Source organism: Oncorhynchus kisutch, unplaced genomic scaffold, assembly GCF_002021735.2.
Source record: "Oncorhynchus kisutch isolate 150728-3 unplaced genomic scaffold, Okis_V2 Okis03b-Okis08b_hom, whole genome shotgun sequence".
Classification (NCBI taxonomy): domain Eukaryota; kingdom Metazoa; phylum Chordata; class Actinopteri; order Salmoniformes; family Salmonidae; genus Oncorhynchus; species Oncorhynchus kisutch.
This window is the reverse complement of record NW_022261980.1, coordinates 12144732-12171679: the sequence shown is the minus strand read 5'-3', so window position 1 is coordinate 12171679 and position 26948 is coordinate 12144732. Positions and strand designations below refer to the sequence as shown.

Sequence of the window (26948 nt, the reverse complement as noted above, 5' to 3'; positions counted from 1 at the left end):
CAACCTACCGTCAACCAATCATGTCAGCGCAGAGTTTCCATTAGCCCAACCTACCGTCAACCAATCATGTCAGCGCAGAGTTTCCATTAGCCCAACCTACCGTCAACCAATCATGTCAGCGCAGAGTTTCCATTAGCTCAAAATAGCTGGCTTTTGTCTGATTACAATTCTTTTTTAAAGCCGATTTGAAATAAAACTGTCGCTGGGCCAACTGTCCGTGAGAAGAAGAAAATAATGCCCTTTTTAGCCTCTTCATTGATGGAAATACCAGTCATTGTAAATACATTTTACAGCTCGGTCTATAGGTTAATTTGCATAATTTAGTGGAATGAAATTGACGCGTGTACAGTATATTATTACACCGTACAGACAGAGAGGGGAAATCCATCAGAAACCTCAAGAGCTGCTGTTGCTGCGTCTTGTGGTGCTTTTAAAGATCAGACGCCAACAGAAGGTCGGCCTCATCAGCGCGTCACAACACTTTGCAATGAGCTGGAGTCATTTAGAAAACATTTTATACTTAATAGTTTGAAACCTGAACGTTTTAATTTATTTATTTATCCGTTGTTTTACCAGGTAAAGTTGACTGAGAACATGTTCTCATTTGCAGCAACGACCTGGGGAATAGTTACAGGGGAGAGGAGGAGGGGGATGAATGAACCAATTGGAAGCTGGGGATTATTAGGTGACCGTGATGGTTTGAGGACCAGATTGGGAATTCAGCCAGGACACCTACTCTTACGATAAGTGCCATGGGATCTTTAATGACCTCAGAGAGTCATTGATACCTACTGAGCGTGTCTTACCTTGCTTCAAGTTAGCCTATAGATCTCATCTCTTTCTACATTTGGAACAGATATTTTATCTGTCACATGAAACAGCTCGTATGTGCAGTGTCATTTTGACAACGGGGGTTTTCCTGCTAATTGCATTATGGTGCGAACATTCCCGCATGGCCTACTGCCTTACGGCCTAGTGTGGCCTACTGCCTTGTGTGGCCTACTGCCTAGTGCGGCCTACTGCCTAGTGCGGCCTACTGCCTAGTGTGGCCTACTGCCTTGTGCGGCCTCCCGCCTTGTGCGGCCTACCGCCTGGTGCGGCCTACCGCCTGGTGCGGCCTACCGCCTAGTGCGTCCTACCGCCTAGTGCGTCCTACCGCCTTGTGCGGCCTACCGCCTAGTGCGGCCTACCGCCTAGTGCGGCCTACTGCCTTGTGTGGCCTACTGCCTGGTGCGGCCTACTGCCTTGTGCGGCCTACTGCCTTGTGCGGCCTACTGCCTGGTGTGGCCTACTGCCTTGTGCGGCCTACTGCCTGGTGTGGCCTACTGCCTTGTGCGGCCTACTGCCTTACTGCACATATAATGTGAAGAAATAATAATTGATCAACATTTTAAGCTGAACGTTCTGATCTGTTGCATCAGACTCATCTGCTCTTTAACATTTTTATGTATCCCAGCGGTCCGTCTGTCCTAGCGTCTGTCCATCTGTCCTAGCGTCTGTCCGAGCGGTCTGTCTGTCCTAGCGTCCGTCCGTCTGTCCTAGCGTCTGTCCATCTGTCCTAGCGTCTGTCCGAGCGGTCTGTCTGTCCTAGCGTCCGTCCGTCTGTCCTAGCGTTTTAGATAATTGATGATACATGGTTGTTTTATGTATCCCCAGGCCTTCCTGGTTGTATGAATCTGGGATCTATCGTCCCACAACTGTCCCAGAGTCTGTTTTGTAATAGGCTATGTATTTCTCGACAACCTGACCAATAGAATAGGTCAACTTTTCTACTATAGTATATTGACATAGGCTAGTGATTTAGCTGTTCGTTACTCGTTTTGTTGACCTGAGGAAAAGTAAATGTGGACAATTATTGTAACATGTTCAAAGTGCACATCAGAATTCAGTGAGAAGCACCTCGACTTGCATGTTCTGTTAATATGAATGACCTTCATCTAAATGTGATTTCTGAGCACTGTGGGTGGACGCCTTGATCAGGTTACACACCCAATGCATATGGGTCCGGTGAATTTAGAATGTTGCTGGTGAAATGTCCGGCTCCACATTTTCCTAACATAAACCCTGATACGGAGCCCTCCACATTGCTACGCAATTTGGGAGGTGCGTGGTGAGCTTGATTTTAGCATCTGGAGGGCTCTGCTATTGGGAGGTGCGTGGTGAGCTTGATTTTAGCATCTGGAGGGCTCTGCTATTGGGAGGTGCGTGGTGAGCTTGATTTTAGCATCTGGAGGCTCTGCTATTGGGAGGTGCGTGGTGAGCTTGATTTTAGCATCTGGAGGGCTCTGCTATTGGGAGGTGCGTGGTGAGCTTGATTTTTGCATCTGGAGGGCTCTGCTATTGGGAGGTGCGTGGTGAGCTTGATTTTAGCATCTGGAGGGCTCTGCTATTGGGAGGTGCGTGCTGCGCTTGATTTTAGCATCTGGAGGCTCTGCTATTGGGAGGTGCGTGGTGAGCTTGATTTTAGCATCTGGAGGCTCTGCTATTGGGAGGTGCGTGGTGAGCTTGATTTTAGCATCTGGAGGCTCTGCTATTGGGAGGTGCGTGGTGCGCTTGATTTTAGCATCTGGAGGCTCTGCTATTGGGAGGTGCGTGGTGAGCTTGATTTTAGCATCTGGAGGCTCTGCTATTGGGAGGTGCGTGGTGAGCTTGATTTTAGCATCTGGAGGCTCTGCTATTGGGAGGTGCGTGGTGCGCTTGATTTTAGCATCTGGAGGCTCTGCTATTGGGAGGTGCGTGGTGAGCTTGATTTTAGCATCTGGAGGGCTCTGCTATTGGGAGGTGCGTGGTGAGCTTGATTTTAGCATCTGGAGGGCTCTGCTATTGGGAGGTGCGTGATGAGCTTGATTTTAGCATCTGGAGGGCTCTGCTATTGGGAGGTGCGTGGTGAGCTTGATTTTAGCATCTGGAGGGCTCTGCTATTGGGAGGTGCGTGGTGAGCTTGATTTTAGCATCTGGAGGCCTCTGCTATTGGGAGGCGCGTGGTGAGCTTGATTTTAGCATCTGGAAGCCTCTGCTATTGGGAGGCGCGTGGTGAGCTTGATTTTAGCATCTGGAGGGCTCTGCTATTGGGAGGTGCGTGGTGAGCTTGATTTTAGCATCTGGAGGGCTCTGCTATTGGGAGGTGCGTGGTGAGCTTGATTTTAGCATCTGGAGGGCTCTGCTATTGGGAGGTGCGTGGTGAGCTTGATTTTAGCATCTGGAGGGCTCTGCTATTGGGAGGTGCGTGGTGAGCTTGATTTTAGCATCTGGAGGCTCTGCTATTGGGAGGTGCGTGGTGAGCTTGATTTTAGCATCTGGAGGGCTCTGCTATTGGGAGGTGCGTGGTGCGCTTGATTTTAGCATCTGGAGGCTCTGCTATTGCGTCACCCCGTTCGTACGGAACCTCCGGATCACATTAACAGAGCAAAGCAAACATGGTCTTTCAGTGTTAAGGCCAAGAAATAGTGTCTGGACATACAGAGAAACCAGACAAATGGACAGACAGTGGGGACAGGCAGTGGGGACAGGCAGTGGGGACAGGCAGTGGGGAGAGGCACAGTGTCTCAGTCCTGGTTCCCTAGAGGAGAGACGGACAGGCAGTGGGGACAGGCAGTGTGGACAGGCACAGTGTCTCAGTCCTGGTTCCCTAGAGGAGAGACGGACAGGCAGTGGGGACAGGCAGTGTGGACAGGCACAGTGTCTCAGTCCTGGTTCCCTAGAGGAGAGACGGACAGGCAGTGTGGACAGGCAGTGGGGACAGGCACAGTGTCTCAGTCCTGGTTCCCTAGAGGAGAGACGGACAGGCAGTGGGGACAGGCAGTGTGGACAGGCACAGTGTCTCAGTCCTGGTTCCCTAGAGGAGAGACGGACAGGCAGTGGGGACAGGCAGTGTGGACAGGCACAGTGTCTCAGTCCTGGTTCCCTAGAGGAGAGATGGACAGGCAGTGGGGACAGGCAGTGTGGACAGGCACAGTGTCTCAGTCCTGGTTCCCTAGAGGAGAGACGGACAGGCAGTGTGGACAGGCAGTGGGGACAGGCAGTGGGGACAGGCACAGTGTCTCAGTCCTGGTTCCCTAGAGGAGAGACGGACAGGCAGTGTGGACAGGCAGTGGGGACAGGCAGTGGGGACAGGCACAGTGTCTCAGTCCTGGTTCCCTAGAGGAGAGACGGACAGGCAGTGGGGACAGGCAGTGTGGACAGGCACAGTGTCTCAGTCCTGGTTCCCTAGAGGAGAGACGGACAGGCAGTGTGGACAGGCACAGTGTCTCAGTCTTGGTTCTCTAGAGGAGAGATGGACAGACAGACTGTCCTGGTTCTCTAGAGGAGAGACGGACAGACAGACCTGGTTCTCTAGAGGAGAGACGGACAGACAGACCTGGTTCTCTAGAGGAGAGACGGACAGACAGACCTGGTTCTCTAGAGGAGAGACAGACAGACAGACCTGGTTCTCTAGAGGAGAGACGGACGGGCAGACAGACAGACAGACCTGGTTCTCTAGAGGAGAGACGGACAGACAGACAGACCTGGTTCTCTAGAGGAGAGAGACAGACAGACCTGGTTCTCTAGAGGAGAGACAGACATGCTCCTATATATTACACTGTGTTCTCTGCCCATCTGACTGATGTGGTGGGGCTGTGTTGATAGACTACTGTAGTTTGTCTTATTTATCTCCATGTCTGCTCTGTGTTTTTGAATGTTGTGGGCATGGATAACGTGTGTGTGTGTGTGTGTGTGTACAGACAGATGTAATATCTATTATAGCTGGCTCCAGACAGAGGTAATGTAAAAGGGTGTGTGTGTGTGTGTGTGTGCTATATCTGGGTCCAGCCAGACTGAATGCTAAATCAAAGTGTATTGGTTGTGTACACTGTCTATCAGATGTTACAGCAGGTGCAGAGAAATGCTTCTAGGTAGTTGGCTAGGAGATAGAAACAGGGAGACTGTCAGCGCCATCTGTGTCTGTCAGCGCCATCTTGTTCAAAAGGTGATGTCTATCTGTGTCTGCCAGCGCCATCTTGTTCAAAAGGTCAGGTCTTTCTGTCTGCCAGCGCCATCTTGTTCAAAAGGTCAGGTCTTTCTGTGTCTGTCAGCGCCATCTTGTTCAAAAGGTCAGGTCTGTCAGCGCCATCTTGTTCAAAAGGTCAGGTCTGTTAGCACCATCTTGTTCAAAAGGTCAGGTCTGTCAGCGCCATCTTGTTCAAAAGGTCAGGTCTTTCTGTGTCTGTCAGCGCCATCTTGTTCAAAAGGTCAGGTCTTTCTGTGTCTGTCAGAGCCATCTTGTTCAAAAGGTCAGGTCTTTCTGTCTGTCAGCGCCATCTTGTTCAAAAGGTCAGGTCTTTCTGTGTCTGTCAGCGCCATCTTGTTCAAAAGGTCAGGTCTTTCTGTCTGTCAGCGCCATCTTGTTCAAAAGGTCAGGTCTTTCTGTCTGTCAGCGCCATCTTGTTCAAAAGGTCAGGTCTTTCTGTGTCTGTCAGCACCATCTTGTTCAAAAGGTCAGGTCTTTCTGTCTGCCAGCACCATCTTGTTCAAAAGGTCAGGTCTTTCTGTCTGCCAGCGCCATCTTGTTCAAAAGGTCAGGTCTTTCTGTGTCTGTGCGCCCGCCCATGTTGAAAACAGCACAACAGTGATCTGCATAAAGGGTATTTTTCCAAGCAGATTACAGTTCAGATTAGGATTATCGGGACAGTGAATTTATTAGGAAGGATTTCATTTCTTTGATGACAATAATCCTGATGACATTATTAGCTCAATGGCCCATTGCTGTCCGTCCTAATGTCTGTCTGTCTGTCTGTCCTAGCGGTCCGTCTGTCCTAGCGGTCCGTCTGTCCTAGCGTCTGCCCTAGCGTCTTTCCTAGCGTCCGTCTGTCTGTCCTAGCGTCTGTCCGAGCGTCCGTCTGTCCTAGCGTCTGTCCGAGCGGTCTGTCTGTCCTAGCGTCTGTCCGAGCGGTCTGTCTGTCCTAGCGTCTGTCCTAGCGCCTGTCTGTCCTAGCGTCTGTCTGTCCTAGCGTCTGTCCGAGCATCTGTCTGTCCGAGCGTCTGTCTGTCCTAGCGTCTGTCTGTCCTAGCGTCTGACTGCAGTTGCTCTAGCACTTTGTGTATTCACCTTTTAATGTTCTGTAGTACAAGAACTGGGGCGAGAGGAAGAGGGGGCGAGGGGGCGAGAGGTAGCGGGGGCGAGAGGTAGCGGGGGCGAGAGGTAGCGGGGGCGAGAGGTAGCGGGGGCGAGAGGAAGAGGGGGCGAGAGGAAGAGGGGGCGAGAGGAAGAGGGGGCGAGAGGTAGCGGGGGCGAGAGGAAAGAGAGTGAGGAGAGATTCAGTGAATGCATTAATCCAGCCAACTGAACTACTATTCTCTGAACCGGCTGTTGACAGATTTAGTGTGAAGGCTGTGTGAGTACTGTAGTGTGTGAACGTGAGGAAGTGTGCATGCTTGACAGATCTAACATGAGAGGTGTGTGTGCGGTGCATTTGTGAGCGTGTGTATGAACAGGAACTGTGTGTGTGTGTGTGTGTGTGTGTGTGTGAGCGTGTGTATGAACAGGAACTGTGTGTGTTTTAAGAGGAGGAGAATGGTTTCCACACTGATTTGTCAGACCAGATCATGAAAGTTTAATAAGATGTCTAATTCTGCTCTTTCATCTTACCTAAGAATGTTTTCACTGCTCAGCCCTCTGCTGTGAGCTGCAGACACACATAATCAGCACTGTATGCTAGAGCCATAGACGGAACACACTCTCTCACACACACACACACACACACCCAGAACGCTGTGAGGAACAGACACACACCCAGAACGCTCCATATCGCTGGGAGGCAGATCAAAGCCATGAGATATGCCCTCAACTAACAGCAGCATTAGCTTCCTACTGTTACACATTATAACGAACAGAAGAGTTCAGTCCTACTGGCATCTGGACATTCCCTGTTTGGATAAACACACACACATATACACCAGAGGAGGCTGGTGGGAGGAGCTATAGGAGGACAGGCTCATTATAATGGAGTAAATGGAACGTTATCATACCTCCTAGGATAGATCTATGACCTACTAGGATACCTCCTAGTATAGATCTATGACCTACTAGGATACCTCCTAGGATAGATCTATGACCTACTAGGATACCTCCTAGGATAGATCTATGACCTACTAGGATACCTCCTAGTATAGATCTATGACCTACTAGGATACCTCCTAGGATAGATCTATGACCTACTAGGATACCTCCTAGGATAGATCTATGACCTACTAGGATACCTCCTAGTATAGATCTATGACCTACTAGGATACCTCCTAGGATAGATCTATGACCTACTAGGATACCTCCTAGGATAGATCTATGACCTACTAGGATACCTCCTAGGATAGATCTATGACCTACTAGGATACCTCCTAGGATAGATCTATGTCCTGCTAGGATACCTCCTAGGATAGATCTATTTCCTGCTAGGATACCTCCTAGGATAGATCTATGACCTACTAGGATACCTCCTAGGATAGATCTATGACCTACTAGGATACCTCCTAAGATAGATCTATGACCTACTAGGATACCTCCTAGGATAGATCTATGTCCTACTAGGATACCTCCTAGTATAGATCTATGTCCTGCTAGTATAGATCTATTTCCTGCTAGTATAGATCTATTTCCTGCTAGGATACCTCATAGGATAGATCTATGACCTACTAGGATACCTCCTAGGATAGATCTATGTCCTGCTAGGATACCTCCTAGTATAGATCTATGTCCTGCTAGTATATATCTATGTCCTGCTAGTATAGATCTATTTCCTGCTAGGATACCTCATAGGATAGATCTATGACCTACTAGGATACCTCCTAGGATAGATATATGTCCTGCTAGGATACCTCCTAGGATAGATATATGTCCTGCTAGGATACCTCCTATTACAGATCTATGTCCTGCTAGGATACCTCCTAGTATAGATCTATGTCCTGCTAGGATACCTCCTAGTATAGATCTATGTCCTGCTAGTATAGATCTATGTCCTGCTAGTATAGATCTATGTCCTGCTAGGATACCTGCTAGGATGGATCTATGTCCTGCTAGGATACCTCCTAGTATAGATCTATGTCCTGCTAGTATATATCTATGTCCTGCTAGTATAGATCTATTTCCTGCTAGGATACCTCATAGGATAGATCTATGACCTACTAGGATACCTCCTAGGATAGATATATGTCCTGCTAGGATACCTCCTAGGATAGATATATGTCCTGCTAGGATACCTCCTATTACAGATCTATGTCCTGCTAGGATACCTCCTAGTATAGATCTATGTCCTGCTAGGATACCTCCTAGTATAGATCTATGTCCTGCTAGTATAGATCTATGTCCTGCTAGTATAGATCTATGTCCTGCTAGGATACCTGCTAGGATGGATCTATGTCCTGCTAGGATACCTCCTAGTATAGATCTATGTCCTGCTAGGATACCTCCTAGTATAGATCTATGTCCTGCTAGTATAGATCTATGTCCTGCTAGTATAGATCTATGTCCTGCTAATATAGATCTATGTCCTGCTAGGATAGATCTATGTCCTGCCAGGATACCTCCTAGTACAGATCTATGTCCTCCTAGTATAGATCTATGTCCTGCTAGGATAGATATATGACCTACTAGGATACCTCCTAGGATAGATCTATGACCTACTAGGATACCTCCTAAGATAGATCTATGTCCTACTAGGATACCTCCTAGTATAGATCTATGTCCTGCTAGTATAGATCTATTTCCTGCTAGTATAGATCTATTTCCGGCTAGGATACCTCATAGGATAGATCTATGACCTACTAGGATACCTCCTAGGATAGATCTATGTCCTGCTAGGATACCTCCTAGTATAGATCTATGTCCTGCTAGTATAGATCTATTTCCTGCTAGGATACCTCATAGCATAGATCTATGACCTACTAGGATACCTCCTAGGATAGATATATGTCCTGCTAGGATACCTCCTATTACAGATCTATGTCCTGCTAGGATACCTCCTAGTATAGATCTATGTCCTGCTAGGATACCTCCTAGTATAGATCTATGTCCTGCTAGGATACCTCCTAGTATAGATCTATGTCCTGCTAGTATAGATCTATGTCCTGCTAGTATAGATCTATGTCCTGCTAGGATACCTGCTAGGATGGATCTATGTCCTGCTAGGATACCTCCTAGTATAGATCTATGTCCTGCTAGGATACCTCCTAGTATAGATCTATGTCCTGCTAGTATAGATCTATGTCCTGCTAGTATAGATCTATGTCCTGCTAATATAGATCTATGTCCTGCTAGTATAGATCTATGTCCTGCTAGGATACCTGCTAGGATGGATCTATGTCCTGCTAGGATACCTCCTAGGATAGATCTATGTCCTGCCAGGATACCTCCTAGTACAGATCTATGTCCTCCTAGTATAGATCTATGTCCTGCTAGGATAGATCTATGTCCTGCTAGGATACCTCCTAGTATAGATCTATGTCCTCCTAGTATAGATCTATGTCCTGCCAGGATAGATCTATGTCCTCCTAGTATAGATCTATGTCCTCCTAGTATAGATCTATGTCCTCCTAGTATAGATCTATGTCCTCCTAGTATAGATCTATGTCCTCCTAGGATAGATCTATGTCCTCCTAGGATAGATCTATGTCCTCCTAGGATAGATCTATGTCCTCCTAGGATAGATCTATGTCCTCCTAGGATAGATCTATGTCCTCCTAGGATAGATCTATGTCCTCCTAGTATAGATCTATGTCCTGCCAGGATACCTTAGTAGGGATGGAATATGAAAGGCATCGCTCCACAGGGCAGCAGAGATGTTATCGCCCTCTGGGTACTTATCAATAAAGCTGTGCTGAAATAGAATGAAAGTGTGTGTGTGTGCACTCTCTCCCACACGGAGTCGTACAGGTACCACACACACACACACACACACACACAACCACACTACAATCACATGCTGCATTTTACATTGGTTTGATTTCCTGGTTTGAATTGGTTTAAATCAAGTATGTAAATATAACCACAGAGAGTGTGGCACCAGGAAGGGATGGTACCAGGAAGGGATGGTACCAGGAAGGGATGGTACCAGGAAGGGATGGTACCAGGAAGGGATGGCTGGTGGTGTATTGTGGTACCAGGAAGGGATGGCTGGTGGTGTATTGTGTGGTACCAGGAAGGGATGGCTGGTGGTGTATTGTGTGGTACCAGGAAGGGATGGCTGGTGGTGTATTGTGGGACCAGGAAGGGATGGCTGGTGGTGTATTGTGGTACCAGGAAGGGATGGCTGGTGGTGTATTGTGTGGCACCAGGAAGGGATGGCTGGTGGTGTATTGTGGTACCAGGAAGGGATGGCTGGTGGTGTATTGTGGTACCAGGAAGGGATGGCTGGTGGTGTAGTGTGGTACCAGGAAGGGATGGCTGGTGGTGTATTGTGGTACCAGGAAGGGATGGCTGGTGGTGTATTGTGGCAGGACCAGGAAGGGATGGCTGGTGGTGTATTGTGTGGCACCAGGAAGGGATGGCTGGTGGTGTATTGTGGCAGGACCAGGAAGGGATGGCTGGTGGTGTATTGTGGTACCAGGAAGGGATGGCTGGTGGTGTATTGTGGTACCAGGAAGGGATGGCTGGTGGTGTATTGTGGCAGGACCAGGAAGGGATGGCTGGTGGTGTATTGTGGTACCAGGAAGGGATGGCTGGTGGTGTATTGTGTGGTACCAGGAAGGGATGGCTGGTGGTGTATTGTGGTACCAGGAAGGGATGGCTGGTGGTGTATTGTGGGACCAGGAAGGGATGGCTGGTGGTGTATTGTGGTACCAGGAAGGGATGGCTGGTGGTGTATTGTGTGGTACCAGGAAGGGATGGCTGGTGGTGTATTGTGTGGTACCAGGAAGGTGATGGCTGGTGGTGTATTGTGGTACCAGGAAGGGATGGCTGGTGGTGTATTGTGGTACCAGGAAGGGATGGCTGGTGGTGTATTGTGGTACCAGGAAGGGAAGGGATGGCTGGTGGTGTATTGTGGTACCAGGAAGGGATGGCTGGTGGTGTATTGTGGTACCAGGAAGGGATGGCTGGTGGTGTATTGTGGTACCAGGAAGGGATGGCTGGTGGTGTATTGTGGTACCAGGAAGGGATGGCTGGTGGTGTATTGTGTGGTACCAGGAAGGGATGGCTGGTGGTGTATTGTGGTACCAGGAAGGGATGGTACCAGGAAGGGATGGCTGGTGGTGTATTGTGGCAGGACCAGGAAGGGATGGCTGGTGGTGTATTGTGGTACCAGGAAGGGATGGCTGGTGGTGTATTGTGGGACCAGGAAGGGATGGCTGGTGGTGTATTGTGGTACCAGGAAGGGATGGCTGGTGGTGTATTGTGTGGTACCAGGAAGGGATGGCTGGTGGTGTATTGTGGTACCAGGAAGGGATGGCTGGTGGTGTATTGTGGCAGGACCAGGAAGGGATGGCTGGTGGTGTATTGTGGTACCAGGAAGGGATGGCTGGTGGTGTATTGTGGCAGGACCAGGAAGGGATGGCTGGTGGTGTATTGTGGCAGGACCAGGAAGGGATGGCTGGTGGTGTATTGTGGTACCAGGAAGGGATGGCTGGTGGTGTATTGTGGCAGGACCAGGAAGGGATGGCTGGTGGTGTATTGTGTGGTACCAGGAAGGGATGGCTGGTGGTGTATTGTGGGACCAGGAAGGGATGGCTGGTGGTGTATTGTGGTACCAGGAAGGGATGGCTGGTGGTGTATTGTGGTACCAGGAAGGGATGGCTGGTGGTGTATTGTGGTACCAGGAAGGGATGGCTGGTGGTGTATTGTGTGGTACCAGGAAGGGATGGCTGGTGGTGTATTGTGGTACCAGGAAGGGATGGCTGGTGGTGTATTGTGTGGTACCAGGAAGGGATGGCTGGTGGTGTATTGTGGTACCAGGAAGGGATGGCTGGTGGTGTATTGTGTGGTACCAGGAAGGGATGGCTGGTGGTGTATTGTGGTACCAGGAAGGGATGGTACCAGGAAGGGATGGCTGGTGGTGTATTGTGGCAGGACCAGGAAGGGATGGCTGGTGGTGTATTGTGGTACCAGGAAGGGATGGCTGGTGGTGTATTGTGGGACCAGGAAGGGATGGCTGGTGGTGTATTGTGGTACCAGGAAGGGATGGCTGGTGGTGTATTGTGGCAGGACCAGGAAGGGATGGCTGGTGGTGTATTGTGGTACCAGGAAGGGATGGCTGGTGGTGTATTGTGGCAGGACCAGGAAGGGATGGCTGGTGGTGTATTGTGGCAGGACCAGGAAGGGATGGCTGGTGGTGTATTGTGGTACCAGGAAGGGATGGCTGGTGGTGTATTGTGGCAGGACCAGGAAGGGATGGCTGGTGGTGTATTGTGTGGTACCAGGAAGGGATGGCTGGTGGTGTATTGTGGGACCAGGAAGGGATGGCTGGTGGTGTATTGTGGTACCAGGAAGGGATGGCTGGTGGTGTATTGTGGTACCAGGAAGGGATGGCTGGTGGTGTATTGTGGTACCAGGAAGGGATGGCTGGTGGTGTATTGTGGCAGGACCAGGAAGGGATGGCTGGTGGTGTATTGTGGCAGGACCAGGAAGGGATGGCTGGTGGTGTATTGTGGCAGGACCAGGAAGGGATGGCTGGTGGTGTATTGTGGGACCAGGAAGGGATGGCTGGTGGTGTATTGTGGGACCAGGAAGGGATGGCTGGTGGTGTATTGTGGTACCAGGAAGGGATGGCTGGTGGTGTATTGTGGTACCAGGAAGGGATGGCTGGTGGTGTATTGTGTGGTACCAGGAAGGGATGGCTGGTGGTGTATTGTGGTACCAGGAAGGGATGGCTGGTGGTGTATTGTGTGGTACCAGGAAGGGATGGCTGGTGGTGTATTGTGTGGTACCAGGAAGGGATGGCTGGTGGTGTATTGTGGTACCAGGAAGGGATGGCTGGTGGTGTATTGTGTGGTACCAGGAAGGGATGGCTGGTGGTGTATTGTGGTACCAGGAAGGGATGGCTGGTGGTGTATTGTGGTACCAGGAAGGGATGGCTGGTGGTGTATTGTGGGACCAGGAAGGGATGGCTGGTGGTGTATTGTGTGGTACCAGGAAGGGATGGCTGGTGGTGTATTGTGGTACCAGGAAGGGATGGCTGGTGGTGTATTGTGGTACCAGGAAGGGATGGCTGGTGGTGTATTGTGGTACCAGGAAGGGATGGCTGGTGGTGTATTGTGGCAGGACCAGGAAGGGATGGCTGGTGGTGTATTGTGGCAGGACCAGGAAGGGATGGCTGGTGGTGTATTGTGGCAGGACCAGGAAGGGATGGCTGGTGGTGTATTGTGGCAGGACCAGGAAGGGATGGCTGGTGGTGTATTGTGTGGTACCAGGAAGGGATGGCTGGTGGTGTATTGTGGTACCAGGATGGGATGGCTGGTGGTGTATTGTGTGGTACCAGGAAGGGATGGCTGGTGGTGTATTGTGGCAGGACCAGGAAGGGATGGCTGGTGGTGTATTGTGTGGGACCAGGAAGGGATGGCTGGTGGTGTATTGTGGCAGGACCAGGAAGGGATGGCTGGTGGTGTATTGTGTGGTACCAGGAAGGGATGGCTGGTGGTGTATTGTGTGGTACCAGGAAGGGATGGCTGGTGGTGTATTGTGGCAGGACCAGGAAGGGATGGCTGGTGGTGTATTGTGGCAGGACCAGGAAGGGATGGCTGGTGGTGTATTGTGTGGTACCAGGAAGGGATGGCTGGTGGTGTATTGTGGCAGGACCAGGAAGGGATGGCTGGTGGTGTATTGTGGTACCAGGAAGGGATGGCTGGTGGTGTATTGTGGCAGGACCAGGAAGGGATGGCTGGTGGTGTATTGTGGCAGGACCAGGAAGGGATGGCTGGTGGTGTATTGTGGCAGGACCAGGAAGGGATGGCTGGTGGTGTATTGTGTGGTACCAGGAAGGGATGGCTGGTGGTGTATTGTGGTACCAGGAAGGGATGGCTGGTGGTGTATTGTGGTACCAGGAAGGGATGGCTGGTGGTGTATTGTGGTACCAGGAAGGGATGGCTGGTGGTGTATTGTGGTACCAGGAAGGGATGGCTGGTGGTGTATTGTGGCAGGACCAGGAAGGGATGGCTGGTGGTGTATTGTGTGGTACCAGGAAGGGATGGCTGGTGGTGTATTGTGGCAGGACCAGGAAGGGATGGCTGGTGGTGTATTGTGGCAGGACCAGGAAGGGATGGCTGGTGGTGTATTGTGGCAGGACCAGGTGAGGATGGGTGGTGTTGTATTGTGGCAGGACCAGGAAGGGATGGGTGGTGGTGTATTGTGGCAGGACCAGGAAGGGATGGCTGGTGGTGTATTGTGGCAGGACCAGGAAGGGATGGCTGGTGGTGTATTGTGGCAGGACCAGGAAGGGATGGCTGGTGGTGTATTGTGGCAGGACCAGGAAGGGATGGCTGGTGGTGTATTGTGGCAGGACCAGGAAGGGATGGGTGGTGGTGTATTGTGGCAGGACCAGGAAGGGATGGGTGGTGGTGTATTGTGGCAGGACCAGGAAGGGATGGGTGGTGGTGTATTGTGGCAGGACCAGGAAGGGATGGCTGGTGGTGTATTGTGGCAGGACCAGGAAGGGATGGCTGGTGGTGTATTGTGGCAGGACCAGGAAGGGATGGGTGGTGGTGTATTGTGGCAGGACCAGGTGAGGATGGCTGGTGGTGTATTGTGGCAGGACCAGGAAGGGATGGGTGGTGGTGTATTGTGGCAGGACCAGGTGAGGATGGCTGGTGGTGTATTGTGTGGTACCAGGAAGGGATGGCTGGTGGTGTATTGTGGCAGGACCAGGAAGGGATGGCTGGTGGTGTATTGTGTGGTACCAGGAAGGGATGGCTGGTGGTGTATTGTGTGGTACCAGGAAGGGATGGCTGGTGGTGTATTGTGGCAGGACCAGGAAGGGATGGCTGGTGGTGTATTGTGGCAGGACCAGGAAGGGATGGCTGGTGGTGTATTGTGGCAGGACCAGGAAGGGATGGCTGGTGGTGTATTGTGTGGTACCAGGAAGGGATGGCTGGTGGTGTATTGTGGTACCAGGAAGGGATGGCTGGTGGTGTATTGTGGTACCAGGAAGGGATGGCTGGTGGTGTATTGTGGTACCAGGAAGGGATGGCTGGTGGTGTATTGTGGTACCAGGAAGGGATGGCTGGTGGTGTATTGTGGCAGGACCAGGAAGGGATGGCTGGTGGTGTATTGTGTGGTACCAGGAAGGGATGGCTGGTGGTGTATTGTGGCAGGACCAGGAAGGGATGGCTGGTGGTGTATTGTGGCAGGACCAGGAAGGGATGGCTGGTGGTGTATTGTGGCAGGACCAGGTGAGGATGGGTGGTGTTGTATTGTGGCAGGACCAGGAAGGGATGGGTGGTGGTGTATTGTGGCAGGACCAGGAAGGGATGGCTGGTGGTGTATTGTGGCAGGACCAGGAAGGGATGGCTGGTGGTGTATTGTGGCAGGACCAGGAAGGGATGGCTGGTGGTGTATTGTGGCAGGACCAGGAAGGGATGGCTGGTGGTGTATTGTGGCAGGACCAGGAAGGGATGGGTGGTGGTGTATTGTGGCAGGACCAGGAAGGGATGGGTGGTGGTGTATTGTGGCAGGACCAGGAAGGGATGGGTGGTGGTGTATTGTGGCAGGACCAGAAAGGGATGGCTGGTGGTGTATTGTGGCAGGACCAGGAAGGGATGGCTGGTGGTGTATTGTGGCAGGACCAGGAAGGGATGGGTGGTGGTGTATTGTGGCAGGACCAGGTGAGGATGGCTGGTGGTGTATTGTGGCAGGACCAGGAAGGGATGGGTGGTGGTGTATTGTGGCAGGACCAGGTGAGGATGGCTGGTGGTGTATTGTGTGGTACCAGGAAGGGATGGCTGGTGGTGTATTGTGGCAGGACCAGGAAGGGATGGCTGGTGGTGTATTGTGTGGTACCAGGAAGGGATGGCTGGTGGTGTATTGTGTGGTACCAGGAAGGGATGGCTGGTGGTGTATTGTGGCAGGACCAGGAAGGGATGGCTGGTGGTGTATTGTGGCAGGACCAGGAAGGGATGGCTGGTGGTGTATTGTGGCAGGACCAGGAAGGGATGGCTGGTGGTGTATTGTGGCAGGACCAGGAAGGGATGGCTGGTGGTGTATTGTGGTACCAGGAAGGGATGGCTGGTGGTGTATTGTGGCAGGACCAGGAAGGGATGGCTGGTGGTGTATTGTGGCAGGACCAGGAAGGGATGGCTGGTGGTGTATTGTGGCAGGACCAGGAAGGGATGGCTGGTGGTGTATTGTGTGGTACCAGGAAGGGATGGCTGGTGGTGTATTGTGGTACCAGGAAGGGATGGCTGGTGGTGTATTGTGGTACCAGGAAGGGATGGCTGGTGGTGTATTGTGGTACCAGGAAGGGATGGCTGGTGGTGTATTGTGGTACCAGGAAGGGATGGCTGGTGGTTGTATTGTGGCAGGACCAGGAAGGGATGGCTGGTGGTGTATTGTGGCAGGACCAGGAAGGGATGGCTGGTGGTGTATTGTGGCAGGACCAGGAAGGGATGGCTGGTGGTGTATTGTGGCAGGACCAGGAAGGGATGGCTGGTGGTGTATTGTGGCAGGACCAGGTGAGGATGGGTGGTGTTGTATTGTGGCAGGACCAGGAAGGGATGGGTGGTGGTGTATTGTGGCAGGACCAGGAAGGGATGGCTGGTGGTGTATTGTGGCAGGACCAGGAAGGGATGGCTGGTGGTGTATTGTGGCAGGACCAGGAAGGGATGGCTGGTGGTGTATTGTGGCAGGACCAGGAAGGGATGGCTGGTGGTGTATTGTGGCAGGACCAGGAAGGGATGGGTGGTGGTGTATTGTGGCAGGACCAGGAAGGGATGGGTGGTGGTGTATTGTGGCAGGACCAGGAAGGGATGGGTGGTGGTGTATTGTGGCAGGACCAGGAAGGGATGGCTGGTGGTGTATTGTGGCAGGACCAGGAAGGGATGGCTGGTGGTGTATTGTGGCAGGACCAGGAAGGGATGGGTGGTGGTGTATTGTGGCAGGACCAGGTGAGGATGGCTGGTGGTGTATTGTGGCAGGACCAGGAAGGGATGGGTGGTGGTGTATTGTGGCAGGACCAGGTGAGGATGGCTGGTGGTGTATTGTGGCAGGACCAGGAAGGGATGGCTGGTGGTGTATTGTGGCAGGACCAGGAAGGGATGGGTGGTGTTGTATTGTGGCAGGACCAGGAAGGGATGGCTGGTGGTGTATTGTGGCAGGACCAGGAAGGGATGGCTGGTGTTGTATTGTGGCAGGACCAGGAAGGGATGGGTGGTGGTGTATTGTGGCAGGACCAGGAAGGGATGGGTGGTGTTGTATTGTGGCAGGACCAGGAAGGGATGGCTGGTGGTGTATTGTGGCAGGACCAGGAAGGGATGGCTGGTGTTGTATTGTGGCAGGACCAGGAAGGGATGGGTGGTGGTGTATTGTGGCAGGACCAGGAAGGGATGGGTGGTGTTGTATTGTGGCAGGACCAGGAAGGGATGGGTGGTGGTGTATTGTGGCAGGACCAGGTGAGGATGGATGGACGGACTGGCTGACTGGCTGGCTGGCTAACTGACTGACTGACTGACTGGCTGACTGGCTGACTGACTGGCTGACTGACTGGCTGTTTGACTGGCTGACTGACTGGCTGTTTGACTGGCTGGCTGACTGACTGACAGGTTGACTGGCTGGCTGGCTGACTGGCTGACTGGCTGACTGGCTGGCTGGCTGACTGACTGGCTGACTGGCTGGCTGGCTGACTGGCTGACTGACTCTGCACTGCGTGTTCAGCCTGTGTGTTTACTGAACACTGACTGTCTACTGGGAGATGGGAGCGTGGCCACACCCACACACATCTTGCTTTCTGCATGAGTGTGTCAACACCCCCCCCCCCCCCCCCCCTTCCCCCCCCACCCACACACACGTACAGAGCCCTCTGAGAATAGGACAGGAGGAGAGAAGAAGAGAAGAGACTGGTCTGTCTGCCAGGAGGTAGATCCTATTGGCTGTCTCTAGCTCACTCTGACAGACAGGAAATGACTCATATCTGTTTCCATGATATTGTCACATTACTGCCACTTTGTCCTTTATAACATCTAGTGTTGACCAAGCCTGTAGTCCTTTATAACATCCCATCTAGTGTTGACCAAGCCTGTAGTCCTTTATAACATCCCATCTAGTGTTGACCAAGCCTGTAGTCCTTTATAACATCCCATCTAGTGTTGACCAAGCCTGTGGACTCCTGTGGTACTAAGAGGGCATTTTAAAAGTGTGTGTGATTGTCCAAAACAGAGGTTAAGTTAATGTGGCCTAATGTAGTCCTGGGAATGATGACTGTGTTACTCCGGCAGGCCACATTTTGAACAGACGGTCGATCGAAGAGGACATTTTAAATGTGTGTGTGTGTCGCTGTGATTCTCCCTCATGTTAGTCGTTGTCCTAACGGTTCCTGACTAACAGAGAGGTTGTGAGTTAATGTGTCCTAATGGAAAGTAGTCATGCTGGGAGAGATGCCTGGAGCTGTATCCTTCAAATGGCATTATAATCCAATCTGGGTCATCTAGATGCTATTTAATACCCGTTTTCACATTGATTTGAAAAGTCGACTGATGTCAATGTCACCCCCCCCCCCCCTGATAGGCTGTGGAATATGTAGCCTTTTACATGTAAATCTTACGTCCTTGTTGACTACGTCCTTGTTGCCTACGTCGCCTACGTCCTTGTTGCCTATGTCCTTGTTGCCTACGTCCTTGTTGCCTATGTCCTTGTTGCCTATGTCCTTGTTGCCTATGTCCTTGTTGCCTATGTCCTTGTTGCCTATGTCCTTGTTGCCTATGTCCTTGTTGCCTATGTCCTTGTTGCCTATGTCCTTGTTGCCTATGTCCTTGTTGCCTATGTCCTTGTTGCCTATGTCCTTGTTGCCTACGTCCTTGTTGCCTACGTCCTTGTTGCCTACGCCCTTGTTGCCTACGCCCTTGTTGCCTACGCCCTTGTTGCCTACGTCCTTGTTGCCTACGTCCTTGTTGCCTACGTCCTTGTTGCCTATGACCTTGTTGCCTATGACCTTGTTGCCTACGTCCTTGTTGCCTACATCCTTGTTGCCTACGCCCTTGTTGCCTACGCCCTTGTTGCCTACGCCCTTGTTGCCTATGTCCTTGTTGCCTACGTCCTTGTTGCCTACACCCTTGATGATGTCCGAAATGCAAGAATCACAGTTGATAATCTTCCTAACAGATGTCCACCAGACGACAACAGTACACACACAGGGACCAGGGGGCTGCAGAGGTTTAAACCGTCTTAATTATTGATGGGGGGGGGGGGGGGGGGGTGGTATTTTCTAATAGTGAAGACATCAACACTATGAATAAAAAAAATATGGAATCATGTAGTAACCAAAAAAGTGTTAAAACAAATCAAAATATATTTGAGAGTTTAGATTCTTCAAAGTAGCCACCCTTAACGTTGATGACAGCGTTGATGACAGCGTTGATGACAGCGTTGCGTTGATGACAGTCTTGGCATTCTCTCAGAAGTGGAACTCTGTAAGGTCGTCGGCTGCCGTACCCCATTCGTGTCAAGGTCACGATGAGTTGTGTGTTATTTTATGCACCATGTTGAGCTGGACTGTAGGTCGACTAACTGTAGCCCTTCTGTTGAGCTAGACTGTAGGTCGACTAACTGTAGCTCTTCTGTTGAGCTGGACTGTAGGTCGACTAACTGTAGCCCTTCTGTTGAGCTGGACTGGACTGTAGGTCGACTAACTGTAGCCCTTCTGTTGAGCTGGACTGTAGGTCGACTAACTGTAGCCCTTCTGTTGAGCTGGACTGGACTGTAGGTCGACTAACTGTAGCTCTTCTGTTGAGCTGGACTGGACTGTAGGTCGACTAACTGTAGCCCTTCTGTTGAGCTGGACTGGACTGTAGGTCGACTAACTGTAGCCCTTCTGTTGAGCTGGACTGTAGGTCGACTAACTGTAGCTCTTCTGTTGAGCTGGACTGTAGGTCGACTAACTGTAGTCCTTCTGTTGAGCTGGACTGTAGGTCGACTAACTGTAGCCCTTCTGTTGAGCTAGACTGGACTGTAGGTCGACTAACTGTAGCCCTTCTGTTGACCTGGACTGTAGGTCGACTAACTGTAGCCCTTCTGTTGAGCTGGACTGTAGGTCGACTAACTGTAGCACTTCTGTTGAGCTGGACTGTAGGTCGACTAACTGTAGCCCTTCTGTTGAGCTGGACTGTAGGTCGACTAACTGTAGCCCTTCTGTTGAGCTGGACTGTAGGTCGACTAACTGTAGCCCTTCTGTTGAGCTGGACTGTAGGTTGACTAACTGTAGCCCTTCTGTTGACCTGGACTGGACTGTAGGTCGACTAACTGTAGGCCTTCTGTTGAGCTGGACTGTAGGTCGACTAACTGTAGCCCTTCTGTTGAGCTGGACTGTAGGTCGACTAACTGTAGCTCTTCTGTTGAGCTGGACTGTAGGTCGACTAACTGTAGGCCTTCTGTTGAGCTGGACTGTAGGTCGACTAACTGTAGCCCTTCTGTTGAGCTGGACTGTAGGTCGACTAACTGTAGCTCTTCTGTTGAGCTGGACTGTAGGTCGACTAACTGTAGCTCTTCTGTTGAGCTGGACTGTAGGTCGACTAACTGTAGCCCTTCTGTTGAGCTGGACTGTAGGTCGACTAACTGTAGCCCTTCTGTTGAGCTGGACTGTAGGTCGACTAACTGTAGCCCTTCTGTTGAGCTGGACTGTAGGTCGACTAACTGTAGCTCTTCTGTTGAGCTGGACTGTAGGTCGACTAACTGTAGCCCTTCTGTTGAGCTGGACTGTAGGTCGACTAACTGTAGCCCTTCTGTTGAGCTGGACTGTAGGTCGACTAACTGTAGCCCTTCTGTTGAGCTGGACTGTAGGTCGACTAACTGTAGCCCTTCTGTTGAGCTGGACTGTAGGTTGACTAACTGTAGCCCTTCTGTTGAGCTGGACTGTAGGTCGACTAACTGTAGCCCTTCTGTTGACCTGGACTGGACTGTAGGTCGACTAACTGTAGGCCTTCTGTTGAGCTGGACTGTAGGTCGACTAACTGTAGCCCTTCTGTTGAGCTGGACTGTAGGTCGACTAACTGTAGCCCTTCTGTTGAGCTGGACTGTAGGTCGACTAACTGTAGCCCTTCTGTTGAGCTGGACTGTAGGTCGACTAACTGTAGCTCTTCTGTTGAGCTGGACTGTAGGTCGACTAACTGTAGCCCTTCTGTTGAGCTGGACTGTAGGTCGACTAACTGTAGCTCTTCTGTTGAGCTGGACTGTAGGTCGACTAACTGTAGCTCTTCTGTTGAGCTGGACTGTAGGTCGACTAACTGTAGCTCTTCTGTTGAGCTGGACTGGACTGTAGGTCGACTAACTGTAGCCCTTCTGTTGAGCTGGACTGGACTGTAGGTCGACTAACTGTAGCCCTTCTGTTGAGCTGGACTGTAGGTCGACTAACTGTAGCCCTTCTGTTGAGCTGGACTGGACTGTAGGTCGACTAACTGTAGCCCTTCTGTTGAGCTGGACTGTAGGTCGACTAACTGTAGCCCTTCTGTTGAGCTGGACTGTAGGTTGACTAACTGTAGCCCTTCTGTTGAGCTGGACTGGACTGTAGGTCGACTAACTGTAGCCCTTCTGTTGAGCTGGACTGGACTGTAGGTCGACTAACTGTAGCCCTTCTGTTGAGCTGGACTGGACTGTAGGTCGACTAACTGTAGCCCTTCTGTTGAGCTGGACTGGACTGTAGGTCGACTAACTGTAGCCCTTCTGTTGAGCTGGACTGTAGGTTGACTAACTGTAGCCCTTCTGTTGAGCTGGACTGGACTGTAGGTCGACTAACTGTAGCCCTTCTGTTGAGCTGGACTGGACTGTAGGTCGACTAACTGTAGCCCTTCTGTTGAGCTGGACTGTAGGTCGACTAACTGTAGCCCTTCTGTTGAGCTGGACTGTAGGTTGACTAACTGTAGCCCTTCTGTTGAGCTGGACTGGACTGTAGGTCGACTAACTGTAGCCCTTCTGTTGAGCTGGACTGGACTGTAGGTCGACTAACTGTAGCCCTTCTGTTGAGCTGGACTGGACTGTAGGTCGACTAACTGTAGCCCTTCTGTTGAGCTGGACTGGACTGTAGGTCGACTAACTGTAGCCCTTCTGTTGAGCTGGACTGGACTGTAGGTCGACTAACTGTAGCCCTTCTGTTGAGCTGGACTGGACTGTAGGTCGACTAACTGTAGCCCTTCTGTTGAGCTGGACTGGACTGTAGGTCGACTAACTGTAGCCCTTCTGTTGAGCTGGACTGTAGGTCGACTAACTGTAGCCCTTCTGTTGAGCTGGACTGTAGGTCGACTAACTGTAGCCCTTCTGTTGAGCTGGACTGGACTGTAGGTCGACTAACTGTAGCCCTTCTGTTGAGCTGGACTGGACTGTAGGTCGACTAACTGTAGCCCTTCTGTTGAGCTGGACTGGACTGTAGGTCGACTAACTGTAGCCCTTCTGTTGAGCTGGACTGGACTGTAGGTCGACTAACTGTAGCCCTTCTGTTGAGCTGGACTGGACTGTAGGTCGACTAACTGTAGCCCTTCTGTTGAGCTGGACTGTAGGTCGACTAACTGTAGCCCTTCTGTTGAGCTGGACTGGACTGTAGGTCGACTAACTGTAGCCCTTCTGTTGAGCTGCACAGTTCGTCAGCCTGCTTTGTCCTCTTTCATCAATAATCTGTTTTCGACACCTGGCTCGCCGTTCGCTGGATGTACTTTGGATGTGGGAGCAATATATATATATATATATATATATATATATATTAGAAATACTGTACATTCTGAAAGTATTCAGACCCCTTGACTTTTTCCACATTTTGTTACGTTACAGCCTCATTCTAAAACGGATTCAATAAAAAACATCCTCAGCCACTACACATAATATCCCATAATGACAAAGCAAAAACAGGTGTTTCCCATTTGTTTTGCATATTTTATCTTTTTTTTAAAAAAGTAGACATACCTTATTTACATTAGTATTCAGCCCCTTTGCTATGAGACTCAAAATTTGAGCTCTGGTGCATCCTGTTTCCATTGAGCATGCTTGAGATGTTTCTACCACTTGATCGGAGTACACCTGTGGTAAAGTCAATTGATTGGACATGATTTGGAAAGGCACACACCTGTCTATATAAGGTCCCACAGTTGACAGTGCATGTCAGAGCAAAAACCTAGCTATGAGATCGAAGGAATTGTCCGTAGCGCTCCGACATGGGATTGTGTCGAGGTACAGATCTGGGAAAGGTACCAAAACATTTCTGCAGCATTGAAGGTCCCCAAGAACACAGTGGCTTCCATCATTCTTAAATGGAAGATGTTTGGAACCGCAAAGACTCTTCCTAGTGCTGGCCGCCCGGCCAAACTGAGCAATTGGGGGAGAAGGGCCTTGGTCAGGGAGATGACCAAGAACCTGATGGTCTCTAGAGTTCCTCTGTGGAGATGGGAGAACCTTCCAGAAGGACAACGATCTCTGCAGCACTCCACCAATCAGGCCTTAATGGTAGAGTGGCCAGACGGAAGCCACTCCTCAGTAAAAGGCACATGACAGCCCGCTTGGAGTTTCCCAAAAGGCACCTAAAGGACTCAGACCATGAAGAACACGATTCTCTGGTCTGATGAATCCACGATTTAACTCTTTAGCCTGAATATCAAGCGTCACGTCTGGAGGAAACCTGGCACCATCCCTACAGTGAAGCATGGTGGTGACAGCGTCATGCTATGGGGATGTTTTTCAGCAGCAGGGACTGGGAGACTAGTCAAGAACGAGGGGAAAGATGAACGGAGCAAAGTACAGAGAGTTCCTTGATGGAAACCTGCTCCAGATCACTCAGGACTTCAGACTGAGGCGAAGGTTCACCTTCCATTTTAGCTGTAACGTAACAAAATGTGGAAAAAGTCCAGGGGTTTGAATGCTTTCCGAAGGCTGGGTGTGTGTGTGTGTGTATACTGTCTCTGTGTGTGTGTGTGTGTTTTGTATTTTTAGTAGGTAGCGTTAGCTAGCTCTAATAGTCTGACCCTGCACCTAAACACAGGTATGTTTCATCCTATAGCTTGTTCTCCATCTTTAAATTGTGAGCCAATGTGTTTTCAACACTTAACTAAATGTTGATCAGACAGGGAATTTTTTTTTTCTTCTCATGTCTCTCTCCTCTCTGCAGCAGAATTAACTTAAACATTAACTCTGTAACACATTAAAGGTACAACATATAGTGAGCAATATGTGTGGAACATCAAATCACAATAGAATCTTGGTTGCGAATTGTGAGAATCGCACCTAAAGTATGGTGGTGATCTGGAATCGCACATAAAGTATGGTGGTGATCTGGAATCGCACCTAAAGTATGGTGGTGATCTGGAATCGCACCTTAAGTACGGTGGTGATCTGGAATCGCACCTAAAGTATGGTGGTGATCTGGAATCGCACCTAAAGTATGGTGGTGATCTGGAATCGCACCTAAAGTATGGTGGTGATCTGGAATCGCACCTAAAGTACGGTGGTGATCTGGAATCGCACCTAAAGTATGGTGGTGATCTGGAATCGCACCTAAAGTATGGTGGTGATCTGGAATCGCACCTAAAGTATGGTGGTGATCTGGAATCGCACCTTAAGTACGGTGGTGATCTGGAATCGCACCTAAAGTACGGTGGTGATCTGGAATCGCACCTAAAGTACGGTGGTGATCTGGAATCGCACCTAAAGTATGGTGGTGATCTGGAATCGCACCTAAAGTATGGTGGTGATCTGGAATCGCACCTAAAGTATGGTGGTGATCTGGAATCGCACCTAAAGTATGGTGGTGATCTGGAATCGCACCTAAAGTATGGTGGTGATCTGGAATCGCACCTTAAGTACGGTGGTGATCTGGAATCGCACCTAAAGTACGGTGGTGATCTGGAATCGCACCTAAAGTATGGTGGTGATCTGGAATCGCACCTAAAGTATGGTGGTGATCTGGAATCGCACCTAAAGTACGGTGGTGATCTGGAATCGCACCTAAAGTATGGTGGTGATCTGGAATCGCACCTAAAGTACGGTGGTGATCTGGAATCGCACCTAAAGTATGGTGGTGATCTGGAATCGCACCTAAAGTATGGTGGTGATCTGGAATCGCACCTTAAGTACGGTGGTGATCTGGAATCGCACCTAAAGTACGGTGGTGATCTGGAATCGCACCTAAAGTATGGTGGTGATATGGAATCGCACCTAAAGTATGGTGGTGATATGGAATCGTGATGTCCTCGGCAATTACCAGCCTTAGTCTTAATGCAGCCAGGTATTAAAACAGCTGACCAGGAGGACTCTGATACCCTGTGAGCAGCTGAGACTGTGTCTGTGGTGGTGTTTCTTCTCCCTATAACGTGATATGGCTCGTGTAGTGCCTGTGTGTTTTTCCTTCCCTCCTGTGAGAGGCTTGAGCTGATGAAGTGCTAATTGGCTGTGGGTTGCCAGGTGACTCCAGGGTTAGTGTTACATTAACACCTGCTCTCCACTGGGAGGGACACTGAGGATCTGGCATCCCAGGTGACTGCTACAGGAATATGTTACGCTGCAGCAGGCTAAACTACTGACCTGGATCTCTCCCAGTACTCAACTCACACCACAGAACCTGACCTGCTGTCATCTACTGACCTGCTGTCATCTACTGACCTGCTGTCATCTACTGACCTGCTGTCATCTAGTTCTTATGTGTTTTTGACTTGTGTTACTTTCAGTATTTCCACACTAATGCATGTGCTCTTAGACTGACCTATAGAATACATGGGAGTTTCTAACACCCCAAACCATTCATTACTAGAGGTCTCCTAATCTTCTCCTTCTCATCCCTCTCCCTCCCTCCCTCCCTCCCTCTCTCTCTCGCTCCTCCTCCCCCCTCTCTCGCTCCTCCCCTCCCCACTCTCACTCCTCCTCCTCTTTCCCTCTCTCTCCTCCTCTTCTTTCCCTCTCTCTCCTCCTCTTCTTTCCCTCTCGCTCCTCCTCCTCTTTCCCTCTCTCTCCTCCTCTTCTTTCCCTCTCTCTCCCCCTCCTCTTTCCCTCTCTCTCCTCCTCCTCTTTCCCTCTCGCTCCTCCTCCTCTTTCCCTCTCGCTCCTCCTCCTCTTTCCCTCTCGCTCCTCCTCCTCTTTCCCTCTCGCTCCTCCTCCTCTTTCCCTCTCGCTCCTCCTCCTCTTTCCCTCTCCTCCTCCTCTTCTTTCCCTCTCGCTCCTCCTCTTCTTTCCCTCTCGCTCCTCCTCCTCTTCTTTCCCTCTCGCTCCTCCTCCTCTTCTTTCCCTCTCACTCCTCCTCTTCTTTCCCTCTCGCTCCTCCTCCTCTTTCCCTCTCTCCGTCTCTTCCTCGTCTCGTGCAGGGAGCAGCCAATCTTCACCACCAGGGCCCATGTGTTCCAGATTGACCCGACCACCAAGAAGAACTGGGTCCCAGCCAGCAAACAGGCAGTCACTGTTTCCTACTTCTACGACTCCACACGCAACAGCTACCGCATCATCAGTGTAGATGGATCCAAGGTAGGGGTGAGTGAGTGTGTTAGGGTTGGGAGGACGTGTTCGGGTGGTGGGGAGTCAGGACGTGTCTGGATGTCTCTGTCTGGATGTCTCTGTCTGGATGTCTCTGTCTGTCTGTCTGGATGTCTCTGTCTGGATGTCTCTGTCTGTCTGGACGGATGTCTCTGTCTGTCTGGATGTCTGGATGTCTCTGTCTGTCTGTCCGGATGTCTCTGTCCGGATGTCTCTGGCTGGATGTCTCTGGCTGGATGTCTCTGTCTGTCTGGACGGATGTCTCTGTCTGTCTGGACGGATGTCTCTGTCTGTCTGGACGGATGTCTCGGTTTGTCTGGACGGATGTCTCGGTCTGTCTGGACGGATGTCTCGG

General features: G+C 50.8%; 1 protein-coding gene across 1 annotated transcript in view; it reads left to right on the top strand.

Moving 5' to 3' along the window:
* LOC116359575 (homer protein homolog 2-like) overlaps positions 1–26948 on the top strand; it is a 127185-nt gene that overhangs the window by 30529 nt on the left and 69708 nt on the right. The window contains exon 2 of the mRNA XM_031812410.1: positions 26428–26584. Within this exon, the coding sequence (XP_031668270.1) occupies positions 26428–26584 (157 nt within the window). The remainder of the gene's footprint in view (positions 1–26427; positions 26585–26948) is intronic.